The sequence below is a fragment of the Melanerpes formicivorus genome, unplaced genomic scaffold, assembly GCF_026170545.1.
Source record: "Melanerpes formicivorus ecotype bairdi unplaced genomic scaffold, bMelFor1.0.p_v2 SCAF_30, whole genome shotgun sequence".
NCBI lineage: Eukaryota > Metazoa > Chordata > Aves > Piciformes > Picidae > Melanerpes > Melanerpes formicivorus.
The window spans coordinates 5,983,693-6,005,157 of record NW_027142382.1 but is presented as its reverse complement, the minus strand read 5'-3'; the positions used below and the strand labels follow the sequence as shown (position 1 = coordinate 6,005,157).

The following is a 21,465-nucleotide window of genomic DNA, read 5'->3' as shown; positions in this document are numbered from 1 at the left end:
CCAGTCACTAGTGGTGTCCCCCAGGGATTAATATTGGACCCAATCCTGTTCAGTATCTCTACTGATGATCCGGATGAGGGGATTGAGTCCATCACCAGTATATTTGCAGATGACACCAAATTGGGAGCAGGAGTCGATCTGTTAGAGGGTGGAAGGGCTCTGCAGAGGAATCCTGACAGGCTGGACAGATGGGCAGAGCCCAACAGTATGAGTTTTAACACACCTAAGTGCCAGGTTCTACATTGGCCCCATGCAGCACTACAGGCTGGGATCAGGGTGGCTGGAGAGCAGCCATACAGAAAGGGACCCGGGGGTACTGGTTGACAGATGGCTCAACATGAGCCAGCAGTGTGCCCAGGTGACCAAGGCCAATGGCATCCTGGCCTGTATCAAGAATAGTGCTGCCAGTAGTAGCAAGGAAGTCATTCTGCCCCTGTACTCAGCACTGGTTAGGCTACACCCTGAATAGTGTCCAGTTCTGGGGCCCTCAGTTTAAGAAAGATGTTGACTTGCTGGAATGTGACCAGAGAAGGGCAACAAAGCTGGTGAGGGGTCTCAAGCACAAGCCCTATGAAGAGAGGCTAAGAGAGCTGGGGTTGTTTAGCCTGGAGAAGGGGAAGCTCAGTGGAGACCTTATTGCTGTCTACAACCCCCCTTCAGGTAGTTGTAGACAAATGGGGGTTGGTCTCTTCTCCCAGGCAGTCACCAACAGAGCAAGACACAGTCTCAAGCTGCACCAGGGGAGGTTTAGGCTGGAAGTTAGAAAGAAGTTCTTCACAGAATGAGTGATTTGCCATTGGAATGGGCTGCCCAGGGAGGTGGTGGAGTCATCATCACTGGAGGTGTTTACGAAGAGACTGGATGCGGCACTTGGTGCCATGGTTTAGTTGATTGGATAGTGTTGGTTGATAGGTTAGACACAATCTCAAAGGTCTTTTATAACCTGGTTAATTCTGTATTCTGTAGATACATTCTACTTCTTGATTTCTCTTAAGATTTCACAGAATGACAGCTATGCCTCTCAATCATCTTTAAACATGTTTAGTGCCTTCACTGTCTGACTGACTTCCAGAACAAGTAATTTTCAGACGTTGAAATCCAGATTCATTTTAGTAAAACAAAAAGGATCTTCAGGCTAACAGCCTGTTTCAGCCCTCCCCAAAGCCCTTGGAGAACTCTGCTGCATGTGCAATATGCATGGGGTGAAAGGAGTAAAATAGAAAATCCTACTTTATTTACTTGCATTTAAATGAAGTGGGAGATTCTATACCAAGAATTTTGAGTAACTTGGCTTTATGAGATCCGTGTCTTAAGATTTTCTTACACACACAGCCACTTACCCTTCATTGTATCTTTCCAAAAGCAGTGTACCAAAGTGACTCAGAAGAAGAGGTACTATTCTGGATTCTAGATCAGTTTGATAAATCAGACCAACAAATTGCTCTTCATAGAATCACAGAAACATAGAATTGCTTTGGTTGGAAAAGACCTTTAAGTCCAACCTTCAACCTACAACCACCATAGCCTTTAAACAACGTCCTGAAGTGTCATCTCACAAGAAAGTTATAACTTTCTTGACATAGCAGATCACATTCTTTCCAAAAATTACACAACTTTCTTTCCAAAAATTACACAACTTTCTTCTTACAACCAGAATAGGCAAGTTACCAGCACCAGAACAAGAGGACACAGTCTCAAGCTGTGCCAGGGGAAGGTTAGGCTTGAGGTGAGGGAAAGTTCTTCACTGATAGAGTTGTTAGCCATTGGAATGGGCTGCTCAGGCAGGTGGTGGAGTCACCATCCTTGAAGGTGTTCAAGAGGGGACTGGACGTGGCACTTGGTGCCATGGTTTAGTCGTGAGGTCTATGGTGACAGGTTGGACTTGATGACCTTTCAGGTCCCTTCCAACCTTGGTGACGCTGTGATTCTGTGAAAGCAGCAGTGCTTCAAGACAGCGCTCCAGTAGCTCAGGGATTCACTGTGATCCAGTCAAATAAAGTCCTACCTCCGGTACTCGCTCCCTGAACTTGAATCACCAAGTATCTCAACACACACACACACAACATCTCCCTGTTTTCATGTACAGGTTGTAAGAATATATAACTAAAACTAAATTGCCAAGAAAACATAAAACCCAAGGTATAGAGAGGTCAGTTAGCAATGAACATGGAAAGATGCCACATGAATTTGGAGTTACATGCCTACATAAAATACCAGAATTAGCAAAAACATTGAACAGAAGCCTTTTTAAAATTCAAAATATCAATTCTGTTCCTTTAGGAAACATTTTTATTTTGTATCATTCTCCCAAGGCAGCACCTTCATAAGTCTCAGCTCAAGACTTGCTGTTGTCCCGTGGCATCGTTCATTCAGGTTTGTTTTGAGCTCAGAAATGACATTCATGTTTTCTTCCATTTTCTCTTCACTCGAAGCTAAGGTCTAAAACATTCACCAGCAAGCAATACCTGCATGTTGTTTGTGAAAGCCAGGGTTACAGCTACTGTGACTCAGGAGAGACTCCCAGGGAACTCATCTGACATCAATGCACAGGGAAGAAAGTTTGGGAAAGGAAAAGGCTCAAATTCCTCTGAAAGACAAATTGTCTCAGTGAAGTGAAAGTCCCTTCAAGACAAGCTGTTCCTCATACTTATTTCAAGGTTTAGACAGATAGAGGGCTCTGTTTGCCTAGATTTTGAGATCAAAACCACAACTAAGAGGGGGCTATAATGCTCCATTATGAACATGATTGGATTATTTCACTTATGTTGTATTTTTATAGATTTTGGAGAGTGAAAAATTGGACAAGGTGTACTTGTAGAGCTCCAGAGAGTAATTCTGCTCTAGACAACAGCTCATGGTTGCATTTAATCAGAAATTTATCCTTCCTCCCCAAAATGTAAAGACTATGCCGCTGAACGGAACCATAACTCCAACCAGATGACCATGGGAGTGAGCAAGCAGACTATTTTCAGCAGTAACACTTAACTTTCATAACTTTGTGTAACTTTGCTGTTGAAGTTACTGAAGGAGTAGCTTCATTCACTTTTCTTATTAATTTTAAGCCTTCCTCTCCCATGAATACCTTACTAACTTCCAATATTTGTGGGCCTGAGGTTTCTAAAGCCAGACAAAATGTCTCCATATTTAATTGTCCTTAATGGGTTTTTTTCTTCCCCAAATTTGTCCAGCTGCCATTAAAACACTTCAAGTCTGGAGCAATCTGCAAAAACTGATGCAACTTTCTACACAACCACTGACAGAAACACTTCTGGAAGCTGCAGTAACCATGAATTTCCTGCAGCAGCTGACAACAGAACAGAAAACACAGAAAATCTCATTAGCAGCACTAGTCTTGGTTAAATAGATTGTCCTTTCTCTGTCACCACTGTGAGCTTTCAACCCTTAACTATAATGAAAACAGTAATTTGTAATGATGGAATGACAGTAAGTTTATCTCCTTTCCAAAACCAAAGTTCAAGCTACCTACATATATGACGACTTCAGTCCTTTCCCCCTCCCCCCTTCTTTCTCTTTTAATTCCCTTCTCTTCCCTTGACACTGTCCTGTTTGATCCCATTTTACACTGCTTAGCAGGACTGGAATCAGCTTTTTCAGCTTGCTTGTTCTCAGAAAAAAGTTAACAAAATTCTGATTATATCTTCAAGATAGACAGGAACAGACCTGTGTCTGATCCCAAGAATGAGCCTGACAGGTGTACACATGAAACGGATCCCAATCCATTTGGAGAGAAAAACAATACCCGAAATATTTTTACAAAACAAGTTAAACAGCATCAATGTAGTCATGATATCTGGTGGCACAGTTTTATTGCTGTTTTTCTGATGATCCTGCAAATTCAGAAAGCAGAAGAGGCTAGAACAACACCTGCAATAATATATATAAAAAAAAACCCCACATCTAAACTAGATAAAAACTTAATCCTGTAAGACTGAACGAGGAAACCAGGAAAATTAGCGACATATATTTTAGCTGGTAATAACAGATGAAATTTAATTAAGCAACTTTCTGGCCTTGTAGAACAAAGGCTAGGGTAGGAATTAAGAAAACAGAGTAAAAGATCCCTGTTTTGTTATTTCTCCCATATCTGACATGTCAGATCTCTCATCAGTCCCATTTTGCTGGCAAATGCAATGAGAAAGATGACAGCACTTGGAATAGAAGTTAAGAGTTCTGAGTTACCCCTCAAAAGCTGGGAGGGAGAACTTGTACACATATATGGTGCCTTAGGAATTGGTGTCAAATGATTTGAATACAGCAGCCCAAGGAAGCGGCTGAGTGTGACAAGCTAATATTTTCCCAGGTTCTTTTGTAATGCTGGTAAATCCCTACTACAAACTTGCTGCGTAGGAAGACGATCAGCTACAGATTTTCAAGGTAACTAGAGACCTTCTCAGCATATGCTTAGAAATACTTTTGCTTGAAATTACCTACTAAACTCAAAGGTTTGGTTTGCTTGCTGTTAGCATGCTTTAGCGTTTCATTCTCCAGTATCTTTTCAGCATTGGGCTTTCCATTCAAGGACAGCACTCAGGTTTCAGCACTGATCTCACTTGATGCACTTCACAAAGACAAGCAGACACTAGAAATTACTTCTTGCAACACATCTATGCAAGTAAACATAAGAAGCAGAACTGATTCCTATTTCTCCTCTAAATACTCATCCTTGTAACAGTGTTTTCACAGAGCAGAGCACAAGCATGCCCAGACACTGCTCTAAAATAATTTTAAATTACTTGTCTTTTCCTTAAAGCATAAGCCTCACATGCTACTTGTAGGCTCTTCAAGAAAACCACCCCACACTATGTCTCCCTGTCCTCCCACCTACTGCCTTCTCCCATCTATTTGTACTAGACCCACTCACTCCAGCCACTCCTCCCCCACCCGCCCACCCCATACAGGAAAGACTGAATCCATATCCCTGAGAAAACAAGGAAACAATGCAGCACAATCCTTTAAATAAGTATATGCTTGAAAGAGTATTTTAGAACACTAGAACTGAAACAGGAGTTCTGAAGAGAACAATTTTAAACTTCCAATACTGCAAACCAAACCAGCTCTTTGTTTCTAAAACTAAGCTAATATTCCATCTTTTAAAGAAACAATCTAGCATTTTTAAAGATCTCTAATGCAGAAATCTCTACTTACAGCTTATAATCAGACAAACTACATGTAAGAAAAACAGGATGATGTTTTGTTTTAACCTTTGTAATGCAGGAAAGAAGCGACCATACGGACTATAAAGTAATCACACCATTACTGTGGGCTCTGAAAACAACAGAATACTTTTGACAAAGCAAGCACCACATGCATTATCAACAGAGTTGCGTACATCTACAAAAAGAAACACTTGGCCCCTCAGCATCATCAACATTCAAATAATATTCTTGCCCACTGAAGATGTGTCCTCCAAGTCAGAACTGTTCTGGTCAACTAAATACGCCTCTCAGAACAACCTGAATTGATGAGTTTCTCCACTGCCATAATTCAGCATATCTTGTGCTTCTGCATCCTACATTCTCATCACAGGGATTGAAGAATAATAGCATGCTTCCGTTCTAAGTAGATGAAGGATGACAGCTTATTCTGCACAAAGACATTTTCTGCAATAGCAGAATTCAAAATGCATTAAAAGCTTTTCTGAAGAGACTTTTCCATCAGTCCTGATGATACTTCAGTTACTTCCACTCAGGGTATTTGGACTTCTAGACAGAGATCATATGTATGGAAGATGAGAAGAGTTTTCTCAAGTAATTTCTAGAGTGAAGAATCACAATTTGAAAATGTTATAAATAGTGTTTGAATAGAATAAACCAGGTTGGAAGAGACCTTCAACCAATCCAACCCACCTAAACAACTAAACCATGCAACCAAGCACCCTATCAAGTCTCCTCCTGAACACCTCCAATGACGGTGACCCCACCACCTCCCCGGGCAGCCCATTCCAATAGGCAATCACTCTCTCTGTGTAGAACTTCTTCCTAACATCCAGCCTAAACCTCCCCAAATGTCCCTTTCTTAAAGGCACAGCCTCAAACAGTCACACTATGTCTAGGATGAAGACAGTGTTCTCTCTCAGATTCTGCCATATCTTCTCCTGACCCAAGCAAAGTTCCTACCCAAAGCACATTCATTCCTCTTCTACCACTAACATTCTGAGTATATTACAGGTCTGCTAGGTTTGTCATTGATTGAAAGGCACGTGGCATAAATAAATAATATATTACTGTCATAGCAGGCATAGCTGCTTTGCTCCTTCTCAGCTGTTGACTCTTAGAACTCATAATATACCAGGTTGGAAGAGACCTTCAAGATCATCATGTCCAACCTATCATCCAACACCACCTAATCAACTGAACCATGCAACCAAGCACCCTATCAAGTCTCCTCCTGAACACCTCCAGGGATGGCGACTCCAGCACCTCCTCAGGCAGCCCGTTCCAATGGGCAATCACTCTCTCTGTGTAAAACTTCCTCTTAACCTCCAGCCTAAACCGCCCCTGGCACAGCCTGAGACTGTGTCCTCTTGTTCTGGTACTGGTTGCCTGGGAGAAGAGACCAACCTCTGCCTGTCTACAACCCCCCTTAAGGTAGTTGTAGAGAGCAATAAGGTCTCCCCTGAGCCTCCTCCTCTCCAGGCTAAGCAACCCCAACTCCCTCAGTTTCTCCTCATAGGGCTTGTGTTCCAAACCCCTCACCAACTTTACGAATATACATATATAATATGTAATAATATATAATATAATAATACACATATAACATGTATAGTAATATGTATAAATGAATATACAATGGAGAGGAGAAAAAGGTAAAACAATTCAGCACTATAAACACTGAAATAAAAAGTGTTGCTGATTTAGTTCAAATAAAAATTCTTTGTAATAAAATAGAAACATACACACTTCCTAAATAGACCTAATACTTCTTATGACCCAAGCAGGTGCACGGTTTGTGTGCAGAGGAGGGTGCCTCTGTATGATGACAAGTAATAGAAAGAGAAATTAGAGAAGAAAAAAAACAAAAGGGGGGGAGAGGGGCAATTGAACAAATATACCTGGATGTCAAAAGTGTTGTGTCAAAACTGCTAAGCTAAATTGGTCAGTCTTCACTCTACTTAAGATTTTATACCTACTCTTGATTCCATGAATGGGGAAGTAATATGCCCTTCTTGCAGAATTTCACTAGAGAAATCAGCTAATATGAAAGTTAATCATTAGAACTTTGTACAATGTTACTATACACCAAACTGGACATGCTGAATTACTTGTCTGCATTAACAACAGTAAAGACCAGTACCCGCTTCTTCCTGTGTCATGGGAATACCTAAGAATTCTCTAGTTTAGCTGACAGAGGGATAGAATTTCAGACAGACGTGCACCAGAATGCACAAAATACAGAACTATAACTCTAAATATTTACTACCCTTTAAGAAGTATCTGTATAAATGTGTCCTTTACTCCCATTAGCAAAAAATGTAACACATTTCCTCCTTGATCTTTCTGGGTGGCATTCATTTAACAACACCTTTTAGGAAAACAAATACGTAAATGTGTATTTCTTTCAACTTCTCTGCTTCACTGATTTACAGGAACTGACTTTTGTGAAAATTTCATTTTGCATCCAATAGTAAGAGATCTTTTATGAAACTCAAATACAGTTAATCCCTTGCCTTTTTTAAATTTTATTTTATAGATGATCAAGTGTTATTGCTTGCACAACCATCATTACCTTTCAAGCACTGTAGGAATTCTACTTATTAATGTGTTTCGCTAAAATATTTTGAAAGTGTAAAGGCAATTCTTTTGGGAATGGAATGGAATGGAATGGAATGGAATGGAATGGAATGGAATGGAATGGAATGGAATGGAATAGAAAAGGTTGGAAGAGACCTTTGAGATCATCAAGTTTTTAGTCCAGTTAGTCTTCATAAACATAATTTGCATTTAAGAATCCAAACTTTTAAGATCACTGAGTAATCACACTAACTGATTAGTGGGATGGAGATTGGAGTCAATACAGCTGACCAATATGATCGGGTATTGTTCCTTTATTGTTCCAGTATTGTAGGCCTATAGTGCGAGTATAGCACAGTAAAGTAAAGCAAAGAAGAAGAAGGGAAAGGAAAGGCAGAAGTGTGTAGCAAGGGAACTTCTACAACTTACCTAAACTTGGAGAGCCTCATTGGCATAGCTTCATTGGTTCCCTATGAGTGACCACACATGGCACTATTATAGATTATTGGTTCAACTACTAACGACATGCGAGGTTGCTGATGCAGGTGCATGTCCTGTTGTTCCAAGATAACTCTCTGTGTTTATAGCTACCAGTGTCCTGTTTTAGTTCCATGCTGCAGGCACAGCACTGTTTTGCTACACTGCTAGCTGGCTCTGCACTTATGCTGAGCACGGCCTACCACCATGTCAGGCTCTAGGCCTGCACTGCCAGATTGCTCACACTGCTTGTCGCTGGCATTGCCACAACTGATTACACCTATGGGATGCTGAGCTAACTTTACTTGCTGTGTTACCAAAACTACCAAGTATTCTGATACTTACATGGTGCACAATTCATAAATTCAGCTCTTCAACTTAGCAGTCTTCATATTCTTTATTTCTCCTAGGTCTCATTCGTTTAACAGTGTTTCTAGTTTTTCAGTTATCTCACATGCAATTTGTACCCATCTTGACATATTGAAGGGGCAAACTCATGATCCTGGAGAGCAGCCAGGCAGAACGGAAACTGGGGGTGCTGATTGACAGCTGTCTAAACATGAGCCAGCAGTGTGCCCAGGTGGTCAAAGCCAATGGCATCCTAGCCTGCATCAGAAATAGTGTGGCCAACATGAGCAGGGAAGTCATTCTGCCCCTGTACTCAGCACTGGTTAGGCCACACCTTGCATACTGTGTCCAGTTCTGGGCTCCTCATTTTAAGATAGTTGAATGTGTCCAGAGAAGGGCAACAAAGTTGGTGAGGGGTTTGGAACACAAGCCCTAGGAGGAGAGGCTGAAGGAGCTGGGATTGTTTAGCCTGGAGAAGAGGAGGCTCAGAGGAGACCTTATTGCTCTCTACAACTACCTGAAAGGAGGTAGTAGACAGCTGGGGGTTGGCCTCTTCTCCCAGGCAACCTGTGGCAGAACAAGGGGACACAGTCTCAAGCTGCGCTAAGGGAAGTTTAGACTCAAGGTGAGGAGAAAGTTCTTCACAGAAAGAGTAATTGGCTATTGGAATGTGCTGCCCAGGGAGGTGGTGGAGTCACCCTCCCTGGAGGTGTTCAAAAAAGGACTGATGTGGCACTTGCAGCCACGGTTTAGTTGTCATGAACTGTTAGGTTATTAGGTAGTAGGTTGGATCTTGATCTCTGAGGCCTTTTCCAACCTGCTTGATTCTGTGATATTAGTAACCTTTACCAAACTTGAGAGAAACAGAAATTACTAGCTATGCACTTCATTGTGAGGGTTTCTTGTTGGTTTTTTACAATCTTTCTTTAAAATTACCTTTGATGATGTTGTATCTGTTTCCCCCTCCTTCCTGTTTTCCATGTATACATTAGCACTGAAGTGAAGCGGCCATCAAGGTTAGGAGGAAGTTTTACACAGAGAGAGTGATTGCCCATTGGAATGTGCTGCCCGAGGAGGTGGTGGAGTCACCATGACTGGAGGTGTTCAGGAGGAGACTTGATAGGGTGCTTGGTTGCATGGTTTAGTTGATTAGGTGGTGTTGGATGGTAGGTTGGATGCGATGATCTTGAAGGTCTCTTCCAACCTGGTCTCTTCTATTCTATTCAACAGAATTACTCACTCTTGCCAACTGCATCTCAAAAACTTAAATGGGAAATATTTCCTCAAGTATTTTTCACTGGCAGTTCAGCAAGACTTTGCGCAATTGCTAGATCCTTTGTTCCTTCCCGTAAAACTCTCTCTTTTGTGACAGAAAATTGTTATCACTAGCTGCAGTACCAGCTGCATACAAAAAAAGTCTTCACTGTCTAATTAATAAAAGAGTTCCTGTCATCTTAACTCACTCCTCCCCTTGCTAGGAACTCTCCAGCAAGCTCAGGAGAGAAAGTTCATTTTTTATCCCCCGAATCTCCATCATCACTATACCCTCTACTCTCAACAGGCCCATTTTGTTAACATATACTTAGCTAGCTCTGCAGGTGATTGTCAGTGTTTCATACTTTACCACCTTCTTACCTTCCTCAAAGCAGAAGACACCCTGGTTCTATGCCGGAGAGCGTTCCTGCGCTCCTCACCTGAACAGTTACTGTCTTGGATGTTTTCAAGTTTTTGTTTTATTTTTTTTAAACCTCTCCCACGATGCCTGATGTATTTATGACACAGAGGTGGCTGGGAGGGAGAAAGTTGGCAAAAGTCTCATTTCAAACCTCCCACAATCCACTCCTGTATTACTCTATATATATCTTCCTCCCTTCTCCCCATATGCTCTTAGCCTTAAAGTATATTTTTTACTTCTCATATTCTTTACATTCAAATTTTTGTCAAGGCTACAATTTTCCTTCCCCCACTCCCTGTGATTCTTCCTCTCGCCACACTTTCCTCTTAGCAGATTCAGAGTGTATTTCCACACTACCTTCCATAAGACAGCCTCTCAAAAATGCTTATGCCATTAAATCCCATTAAAATGTTTTTGGTCTCCATTACAATAACCCATTGTCTTCAGTATTTAAAAATTGAGAGTATTCCTTTCAAACTTACTTCCATTTGGCATTTGCTGTTCCAAAAGCTTTTGTTTTAGTCAAAAGTGAGAGATGATACAAAATGCCACGTGCTGTGCTGATGACCATTACATTTTCAGACAGAAGAATGTATAGACAGTATTAATGGTATCTTCCTTTGCAAGGCCCTCCCAACTTTCTGGTTTTTCACTTTCTCATTCTCTATTTTCTCTGAAATTTCTATTTATTCCATTCCTACCCTGTCATTTTTATGTTACTTTGCAAATATATCCTGGATGACACATTTTCATCTTAACCATCTTTAGGTCATTTACCATTATCTCCCAAATCCTTCTGTAATGCCCTTAATCTCAGCAGATTTCACCCTCATTAAGGATTTTTGAATCATGCTTCCGGATCCTCCTCTAAATGTATCTCTAATGACAACTCCTGAAATAAAAGGGACTCTTTCTGCTTTTCCTGCACATGCCCTGCATTGCTATAAAGCAGTAATTTATATTGTGTCATTTTTAGGTTTTGTTCTCTGAGGACTCTTATGAGGAAGTCTTGTCTCCTTATACAGGATGTCCATTCTCCTTTTTAAAACAAAGTTCAACAAATCCAAGGGCTTGAATAAAAAGCTTCATTCACAAAACATCCTATTGTCTTCCATCATTTTTGTTGCAGGAAGACATCTGCTTCATCAATTTCTATTGATCCTTTACCACTGCACTGTTTCAATTAAACCAAGCATTTATATACAATTACAAAAACAATGGAAACTTTGATGAATTCTGTCTAAAAACACCACTTGGTGTTTTGAGGTTACTATAGAAAATAAAACACTTGTTGAGTCAATGAAGCAGAAAATTGCTGTCTTTTAACAGATCCTCTAAGGTGCACAATGCTCTCTTACTTGCTGTTATCAGTATGTTTAGTAATTGCTTTTTGTCCAACTATTAAAAAAAAAGGCAGAACTAGACTTACAGTCTGGAAAGAGACAGGAAAAGGCACAGAATGAAAGCATTCCTGTTTTTTAAATTGTTTTGCTGTTTTATAGCATTAGGAATAGACATCCATAAAAAAGGACATTTTTCTTTCCAGAACAGGGGGGAAAAAAAGAAGCTGCGTAAAAACATTAAGCAACAGGTCACATTTCAAAACAAATAATCATGGTCTCTTGTTACATTAGTAGTTTGGTGGGGGCTTTTTTAGAGGGGGAAGCCTTACTATTAATGAGAAGTGTTTTAGCTATACAGTTGAAAATACTTCTAGAAACATTTCTACATGGGTTTAATTAGAAAACATTATTGTAAAAAAATTTCCTGGTACTGAAGTACACTTTAGGTCTACAAAGCAAGGAACACTATAAAATCACTGTCTGTAACCAACCAGCAACTCAGCATAAAGAACATAGCCTTCTTCCAGAACTAATAAATATGTACACAGCTGCACTTTCCTGGGCTTTATGAAGATAATTTTAGGGTTTTTTTTTTTGTTTCTTTGGTATCTCTGCATGGTTTTGGATTCTCTTTACAGAGTCCAGAGCAGAGCCACAAAGATGATTAAAGAACATCTCCCTTACGAGGAAAGGCCAAGGGAGCTGGGTCTCTTTACCTGGGAGAAGAAGAGACTGAAAGATGACCTCATTAATGTTTAAAAATACGTGAAGGGTGAGTGCCAAGAGGATGGAGCCAGGCTCTTCTGAGATGCCCAGTGGGTGTAAGCTGCAGCACAGGAGGCTCCACGTGAACAAAAGGAAAAACCTTTTCACTGTGAGGGTGACAAAACACTGGAACAGGCTGCCCAGAGAGGTTGTGGAGTCTCCTTTTCTGGAGACACTCAAAACCCACCTGGATGCATTTCTGTGTGACCTACTCTAAGTGATTCTCCTCTGGCAGGCGGGCTAGACTGGATGATCTTTTGAGGTCCCATCCAACCCATAACGTTCTGCAATAAGGACTATCTGACAAAAGTGGAACTTCACTATTTGCAAACATATAGCCAAAATTAAATTTCCAAGAAGCATTTAAGTGACAAATAAGATGAAGGCCTGATGCAAACGTTTGAACTCAGTAGTTGATAATGTCCAGTAAACGTGAGTAAGAAGTGCCAAATAGCTGCTTTCCAGAATTAGACCGGTACCTTACTTGCTGCAAAACAACCATGGGATTTGTTTCTCCCTCTTCAATTTAATTCTTTTTAAACTAGACCATTCAGTCTTCTACAGCATAGCCTTGAAATTGGAAATTGCTTATGCCATCTTTGCATCTAGGAATTCTTAAAATCCACTAGAACACAGAAGTAGATCTTCGAAAATCCTCCTTGAAGTTTACTAAGCTTCTCTTTTGTTTTTTATTAAAAAGAAAGGTGATTAGGACCAATTTCATAATAATGACAAAGAGTGCCTGACAGATTAAACTTTTCTCCTAGGGAACTTTCCAATTAAGGTAAACAGCTAAGAAAAAAAAGTCTATTTCTGAATTTGTGTTGGAAGATACAACTCACTAATTAAAGATTCCTCAAACATTTCAGGGAACATTCCGATTTTCTGACTGATGCATTCCCAGCACTTCTCTGTAAAAAGACACTGAAGTTGAGTGACTATAATTGAATAAATTGACGTTTCTTTTCTATTTAAGGTACCCTTAATCTAAGTTCCACCATCCTAGTCCATGGTAAGCAGTCTTGCTTGACACAGGAGTAACTGATTTTCACTGCCAGGAATAACTACCATCATTCTAAGGTTCACTTAGGTTCATTTTTCAATACCATGCCCTGGCGATCTTCCAACTTATATATAGATAGAAATGTTTATACATTTGTGTACCCTCTGTTACTCCAGTGAAACACACCTTCTTATAAAAATCCTTTAAGGCAGACAGGATACTTCTCTTTGATGAATTAATACACTCACATTAAGGTACGACAGCAGCGCTGTCCGCATGCTCCCCATAATTTGTTCACAGACTCTTGGATTTGACTGAAATCCTGCCTAGAAAGCTACACATTCATTCCTTCAACCATAGAGAGAACAACAGATGGTTCAGAGAAATGCTGCAAAGAATTAGAATGTAGCCACACCAAAAAGTTTTATTCTAAGTTGCAACAACTACAGGCACACTGTGAACACTGTGAACGCTGAATCTACCTGCAAAAAGCTGCAAATATACTTTAATCAAACTATGGAACTACGTAAGGGCTGTGGTTGCAGTGTCATTAGGATCTCCTAATCAAAGCAGCAACTAGGCCATTCTGTTAAAGCCCTCCTAGGAATCATGGTAGTAAGTACTGAATCCTCTTGCAGCTGCACGTCTGCAGAGGATGATTTCAAGGTCTTCCCTGCCCTGGGGAACCATGTCAATGCAACAGACCCAGATGTTTTACACTTACACAATTTACCCAGGTACTGAAACTTGTGTTGACACAGCCCTACCCAAATTCAGGCATTATATAAAAGAGTTCAGTATAATCAACTGAATTATAGTACAACATAAGATGATTAAAGTAACTTTTTCCAGGTGCCAGATATCTGCCATCATGTTTGGATAAACCCAGGAATATCTTACTCCTTGCTGAGCTTCTAATCCTGCCTCCTCAGAATATGTCAAAACTGATAATCATGGCAGACACTAACACTTGATATCTTTATTTTCTCAGTAGCATCAAAATCTACAAACTGAAGTTCTAGCTGTTAACTCCCTCTCCTGAACTGCCCTTCTATCCATTCATCCCCCACAGTCTTCCTCACCTCCCCCAACATGTTGACATAAAGGAGTTTTAAAAAGAAATTAGAATGAAGTGCATTGCACAGAAGGGAGATTTATTTTAGCATGGGCACATAATGAGAAGTAGAAACACAGAGAAAACTACTTGAATGCAAGAACTCCTAAGTTATCCCAGTTTTTATGCAAGTTGAGATATTTGCTTTGTAAGATTTCAAGTCAGGTAATTTCTTTTAAATGCAGAGTTAAGGTACCACAGTCCCTATATAAAACAAAAATTGGGGAAAAACTCAATCAGCTTGACATTTTACTTTGATCTGTGAGTGCCCCCTGCAAAAGAAAATGCTCTATTTAAGAATAGAAATCATAGCATAACTCACTTCTTTCCAAACTATCCATAAAGGTATTACTTCTTTGAAAGGAAGTAGTATCTCACCAGAATGAAAGGAGTATTTATGTGGTAGATAGCAAAACACAGCATATGCCCAACTTTCCACCTTCACTTTTATCGCTGTAACACAGATTCAGAATATATTTTCTAATATGTCTTTTTCTTTCTCTTTTTGTTCCATAGGATCAATAAAATGCTTACTCTATTAACAGTGAAACAACTCATGCACCAAATTCTGACAGAAAACAACCTGGTAAAAAATTCACACCAACAGAAAAAGCTATGAAAACGGAAGTAAAATGCTTTCCTTCACAAAAATTGAAAGCACACACACACCGCCAATAACTGTAAGATAAATATCACATAATGAGCAACACATGAAAATCACAAGATGGCTTAGGTTGGAAGAAGCCTTAGAGATCATCTACTCCAACCTCCCTGACATGGGCAGGGAAATTCCTCAACTAGACTCAGCTGCTCAAGGCCTTATCCAGCCTGGCCTCGAACACTCCCCAGGGAGGAGGCATCCACAACCTCTCTGGGCAGCATAATCCAGAGTCTCACCACCCTTATACTGAAGAACTTCTTCAGTCTAAACCTACTCTCCCTCAGCTTAAAACCATTCTCCCTTGCTCTACTGCTAGACACCCTTACGCAAAGTCCCTCTGCAGCCTTCCTGCAGGATCCCTTCAGGTATTGCAAAGGAGCTACAAGATTCCCCCAGAGACTTCTCTAGGTGGAACAACACCATCTCCCTCAGCCTATCCTCATAGCAGAGGTGTTCTAGCCCTTGGATCATCTTTGTGACCCTCCTCTGGACTTGCTCAAACAGTTCTGTGTCCTTCTTATGCTAGCGACACCAGAACTGGATGCAGTATTCAAGGTGGGGGTCTCACAAGAACAGTACAGGTGAAGAACTGCCTCTCTTGACCTGCTGGCTACACTCCCTCTTGATGCAGCCTAGGACACTGCTGGCTCACGTTGACCAACCACATGGAATAAAGTACCAGAGAGTAAAATTCTGTGTAGGGAGGGTAAAACTATACACAAAACAACCTAAAATCTCTCAAATTTGTACTGTCCCATAGCAAGTCATTTCAGACAGGGTGCCTAAGTTTGTAAGACAGTCCCTATTTCCAAATCTATCTTACATAATAACCTTCATGGGATTCGGCACCCTCCATCAATTTCTCACTTCTCTCACACAGCTCTTCTCACAGCTCATAAATACAACCCTTTCTTCACACCCTTTTCTCTCTCCTGCTTTACCACCACAAATACCAGCGATTCAATTGATGACATCTAACCCTGCAGGAATTTTTGAAAAAGAGACAGAGATATTCTTCTAAAAAACCCACAACAGTGAAACAAAGAAGTGTGACTGCAGTTTTTTCTTTAAGTCATCTGTATCTCTGAAAAAAAAAAAGTTCATCACAAAGTGTAACAAAACACTACACAAGCGTGACCAAAAATACATCACAAACTTACTATTCTTCACTAAACGGTTACTTACAGATACAAAGCACTAACAGAGAACAGGATCTCAGGTAGTGATCAGGATCTCAGGTAGTGATAGGACTAGGGGGAATGGAATGAAGCTGGAGGTGGGGAGATTCAGGCTGGATGTGAGGAGGAGGTTCTTCACCATGAGAGTGGTGAAACCCTGGAATGGGTTGTCCAGGGAGGTGGTTGAGGCCCTGTCCCTGGGGGTGTTTAAGCCCAGGCTGGATGAGGCTCTGGCCAGCTTGATCTAGTGTGGGGTGTCCCTGCCCATGGCAGGGGGGTTGGAACTAGATGATCCTTGTGGTCCCTTCCAACCCTGAATGATACTATGATACTATGAACAGGAAACCCTCTCAGCTGGGAGGAGGGGAGGGAGAAGACTTTTCTCTAGACCTAATCCAGACAGCTTCCCATTGCCAACTTGAAAATCTTCATCATCCATCAAGAAGATGAAATGTGATTCATCTATGATTTTTAATTAGTTTCAGCAAAAAAAGTTTTTAACTGGAAAACAGTTTTTTTTAATTCTCTCAGGCCCTTGTTCATGCATATAAAAACTAAGAAAATCTCCAAAATTATTTTGGAAGAAAATCCACTTTGGACTACTTAGTTATAAGGAAGCTCTTAATGAGAACTAGTAGTATAGGATCCTTCCCCACGTGAGGCCAAGCAGAAGAAAAATTATGTGGGCTTTTTTCTTTTCAGAAGTCAAAATGCTCTTTAGTCAGCTTCAAGCCATGCTTGCAACTGTAAATGTTTGCAATAATTTATGCATGACAAAACTCTTGAGATATACACAAGGAACAGGTATGTTAAAGTATCAGCATATTGCTTGCAAACAGAAATTGCTTTCAGCAAGTCAAGCACAGATCACCCATTTTACAACTACCCATGCTCTTGAAATGACCCTGCGTAACAGTTTGCATTTATTTTAACTGCAGGTAATACTCTGAGCCATGCTGAAACACAGTAAACCTAAGGAAACTCATACAATCAGTTAGTTGTACTTCACCCTGAACTCTCAGAAAATGTAGGTGAAGTAATTTACTAATCATTTATCCCTTGTAATAATGACCCATCAGAACAAAAGCCAGAAAAGAAGAATCTGAGTCACAAACTATTCTGAAATGCTTAACATGGCAAAAGTATAAACAACAGAAACTATTACAATAGATGTTTGATTAAATGATTTCAACACTCTGTTACAGCAATCTTTACGCTAACTCACTGAGGACATGGAAGAAGTTAGAACCGATGAATGTTTTTATTGCTGTGGTTTTAAAACTGCAGTGGTTCTTTCTGGGAAAAAAACCTACTTCCAGTTCCCAATGGCTTAGTGCAAAAATGGCACTCACACAACCACCGGAGCAGGGGCGTTACAAGACAAAAGGAACAATTTTCCTAGGACTCTCCAGACCTTTCCTTCTGCATGCCAGAAGACACTGATTTCACTTCACATTTCTACTCTTTATTTACCCTGCCCTTATAGGAGAAGCTGTCATTGCTTTTTTTTCAGAACATTCTTACAGTCCCTACAAATTGCAAGGGCTGGAGGAAACACAGTTTCCCTAACGCTGGCATGTCCGTGGGGTTGACGCTTTTGCAGAGCGAGGCCTGGCTATTTTAATAGGCACACTCCTAAGGAAAACAGGCTGCTAAGACACACAAGTACCAATGACTGCACTGGGTGCTTTCCTTCACTTCCCTCTCAGTGCTCACCTTCAGATTACTTCATTTAGCAATTCAAAGACGCCATTTTTCTACAATCTCATGGTAAGATTTTTTTTTCCTTTTAATTAATTTCTGATGCTTACAGATAGGCAGCTATACAAACAGGGTTATTTTTCCCACCTTATGTAAGATTGTTATCTAAAACACTGAAAGGGATTTTACACAATTTGGCATCTGCAGAAATAAGAAGCCTGAGAACACTTTTCCTAGCAGAAGTCAAATACCCTGCATGGCAACTTTGAAGTGCTGATGAGTTTCTCCATACTCATACCAAATATCTATGCTTACACAAGAAAAACTGAAGTAATGAACAGTAATAAACTAACATTTTACAAATCTAAAACGTGTGAAGACAATGAATTTACCGCTTCAAAGTGTGTGAAGTCTTATTTCCACATATATCTATAACAAATTGTACACATAGACAAACATTTCCATTAAGACCCGATTAATATGCCCCGAAGTGATTGAGCACAGATACCGCAAACTTATACCGAAATCCATCCATTTCAGAAATTCAATCATTTACAACAATCTGTGACTTTAAAATTTTAAAAAAAGCAGTACATATACAGACCTTCCAGTAGTCAGATTGTAAACTGTAGTACCTCTGGTATGCAGATAATGCTGTAGGAAAGAAAAATGAATGTTGAATTTGTTTTGTTGCACTTTCTTTGAAGATACAAAACCTTACGAGTCAGAACAGACATTACAAGGAGAAACAGCTTAATAAAAATAATACTGCCACAGCAAGCACACTGCTGTGGTGGGTTATGTATTCCTTCAGACTATGTTTTATGAAATGTCAACCTGAAAGGGTATTTATCATTAATCTTACAAATACAAGTCAAGAAAGCTTGAAACACAGAAACCGCCTGAAATGTTGGGATTTTCATCCTGGACAAAGCGGTTGTAGGATTGTAAAATGTCATCATGTAGCTCATTTACCATGCTCCCTGATGTGCTGTAATTTCTAAAGAACTGGTATGGAGTGACATACAAGGAGAAATCAATTTCATATGCCCTTTCATTCCGTAACTAGGTAAACACAGGCAAGCGGAAAAAGCTTACATTCTATTCAACACCTAGGAGGCAAAACTAACCTGGAAAACACGGGTTAAGAACAGCTGTGTTCAGCAGAAAGTTAGTCCTGCTTAGCAACAACGTTCTCAAATCACCATTCCTGCATCACTCTTCCCCACTAAAAACTCTGGTTGATTCATCTCGCCCTTCAGCTACCAGGTCACATCAGTCTAGAACACAAACAGGCTCTACATTCTTACAAGATCGCACGAGGCACCATCCAAAAATGCAGAATTTTAAGCAATGATTCACTGCAGTAACACTCAAGATTTTAATTTTCAAGTGTTTGCTTCTTAAGATTTCCAAAACAATGAAAAAAAAGCCAGCCTCTGCTTTGAGAAACTACAAACACTAAACAGATGAATACAGTAAGAATAATAGGTACTTTATGTGCAGGTTCATACCCTGCAAGGATCACAAACAAATGATGTCCCCTTCAGTGCCTGTCTTGCATATTCATTTCCTCAACAAAAGCCCTTAACAACATACATATAATGGCAAGGCCCACGTAGCTTCCTCAAGTATACACCTCTGCAGTCATCTGTCTATGCAGACTCACAACCTTGCGTTTTTCAATGCCTAACTGATATATGCTGAATCATGACCAATGGGTGCCCCTCACCACTGGAACTGCTTGTAAAGTCAGCTTCTAATTTTGGTGCTCTGAACTGTGATTTATTTACATGCCCAGAGTAGAAAAAAAGTAAATAAATATAGGAGAACTCTCATCATCTTGTCACCATCACTGGAGGTGTTCAGGAGGAGACTTGATGGGGTGCTTGGTGCCGTTGTTTAGGTGGGTTGGATTGGTTAATGGGTTGGACATGATGATCTTGAAGGTCTCTTCCAACCTGGTCTGTCCTATCCTATTCTATCCTATCCTATCAGGCAGCACGTGTAAAAGTTTACATGTAACTTAGATGAATAAAATCACATTAAAAAACTAGTCAATCAGGCCAAGCCTCTTACAATTTAAGCATATAACACCTTCCCCACCCTAAAAAAATCCCATGTAGTACAAACTGAAGGATATGACTGTGGTCTAACAATTAAAGAACATTAAGATTAAGCATATTTCAGTCACAATCTGTAATTATGTTATAAAAGATGTTCACAACAACACAAAATAACCTCCTAACTCAAATACTCCTCCTAGATTTACCTTCTCCCAGGTATCATTACCGACTTTCTGACAGAAAGGAGGAATTGGCTTTTGAATGTGGGAATGTCAGCTTTTCCAACTAGGAAAACACACATGCATACTATGAAATGGTTTTGTAATGCACCATACTCAAATAAAATGTAATTTTACTTTCTTTTTTTTTTAACTCAGTTAGCACCTATCCTAATTTTAAAGAGCTTCTTCAAAACCAGCATATTTTGAGTACTTCAGTCAGCAGCACAACATTATGCAATATTTAGGAAACTCAGAACCTTCTTTAATCTATTTAAAAAAGAAGTCAGTTTTGCAGTCAATTGTACAGTGAATATGGGTAAAATAAAAAGAATAAAAGAATGATAATGGCACTAAATAAAATGCTAATGATTTACACTGGAAAACAAAAGGAAGAACTTTTCAATGTAGCTGTTAAAAATATAGCAGTGTTCATATGAGCAAGTCTCATTAAAAAGGAAAGCTGAAACATTTCTCTATAGCAGTTTAATTATTGCTAAGAAGTTTATAAAGCATCAACAGTTTAGAAAAGCAAACACAGAGAAGCAACAGAGGAGCTATAGAGGAAAGAAAAGGGGAAAAAAAGAGAAGAAAAACAAAAGAGAAAAGCCTTACTGCAATTCAGTAATCTAGTATAGCAAAAAAGGTGTACAGCTCAAGCCTTTCTTCTTGCCCTTAACTCTAGCTAGTCAGAGTGCACACAGCCACATTCCCCAGCCAAAGAGAGACAATGTCACAGAATTGAGCAGCACTGGAAAAAGTGACAACATCTCAAAGGGTTCACTCATTCTGACTCAATAAAGCCCTGTCCCTGTCACAGGGTAGAGGAAGATTGGGAAGCACAGCAAACTAGGCTCCACTGGCATCACTGCTTGTGAAGAAACTTGCCCAGTAAAATACTAACATCTCCATTTAACACAGGGAAAAGAAGACAGTCTCTGTTCCAAGATACTTGACCAATTTTCCTTACAGTGCTGATGTTCACAAATTATTTTCTTTTTTGATTCTACAATGAAGTTCAGCAATTTCCTATGGGAACAACTGAAATGATTGCTTTCATGTGCCAAGCTCATGTGACAATTAAAAAGAGCTACATGGGATGGATGCACTGCTGAAGCATACTTCTTTTTACATAACACTTTCACTCTAAGGAAGGTCACATTAC

The 21,465-nt window shown here is 40.0% G+C and overlaps 1 protein-coding gene across 15 annotated transcripts in view; it reads right to left on the bottom strand.

Annotated features, from left to right (window-relative positions):
* KDM6A (lysine demethylase 6A) overlaps positions 1–21,465 on the bottom strand; it is a 168,075-nt gene that overhangs the window by 98,689 nt on the left and 47,921 nt on the right. For all 15 annotated transcript variants that reach the window (XM_068155131.1, XM_068155136.1, XM_068155135.1 and 12 more), the window contains exon 4: positions 18,621–18,670. In XM_068155131.1, the coding sequence (XP_068011232.1) occupies positions 18,621–18,670 (50 nt within the window). The remainder of the gene's footprint in view (positions 1–18,620; positions 18,671–21,465) is intronic.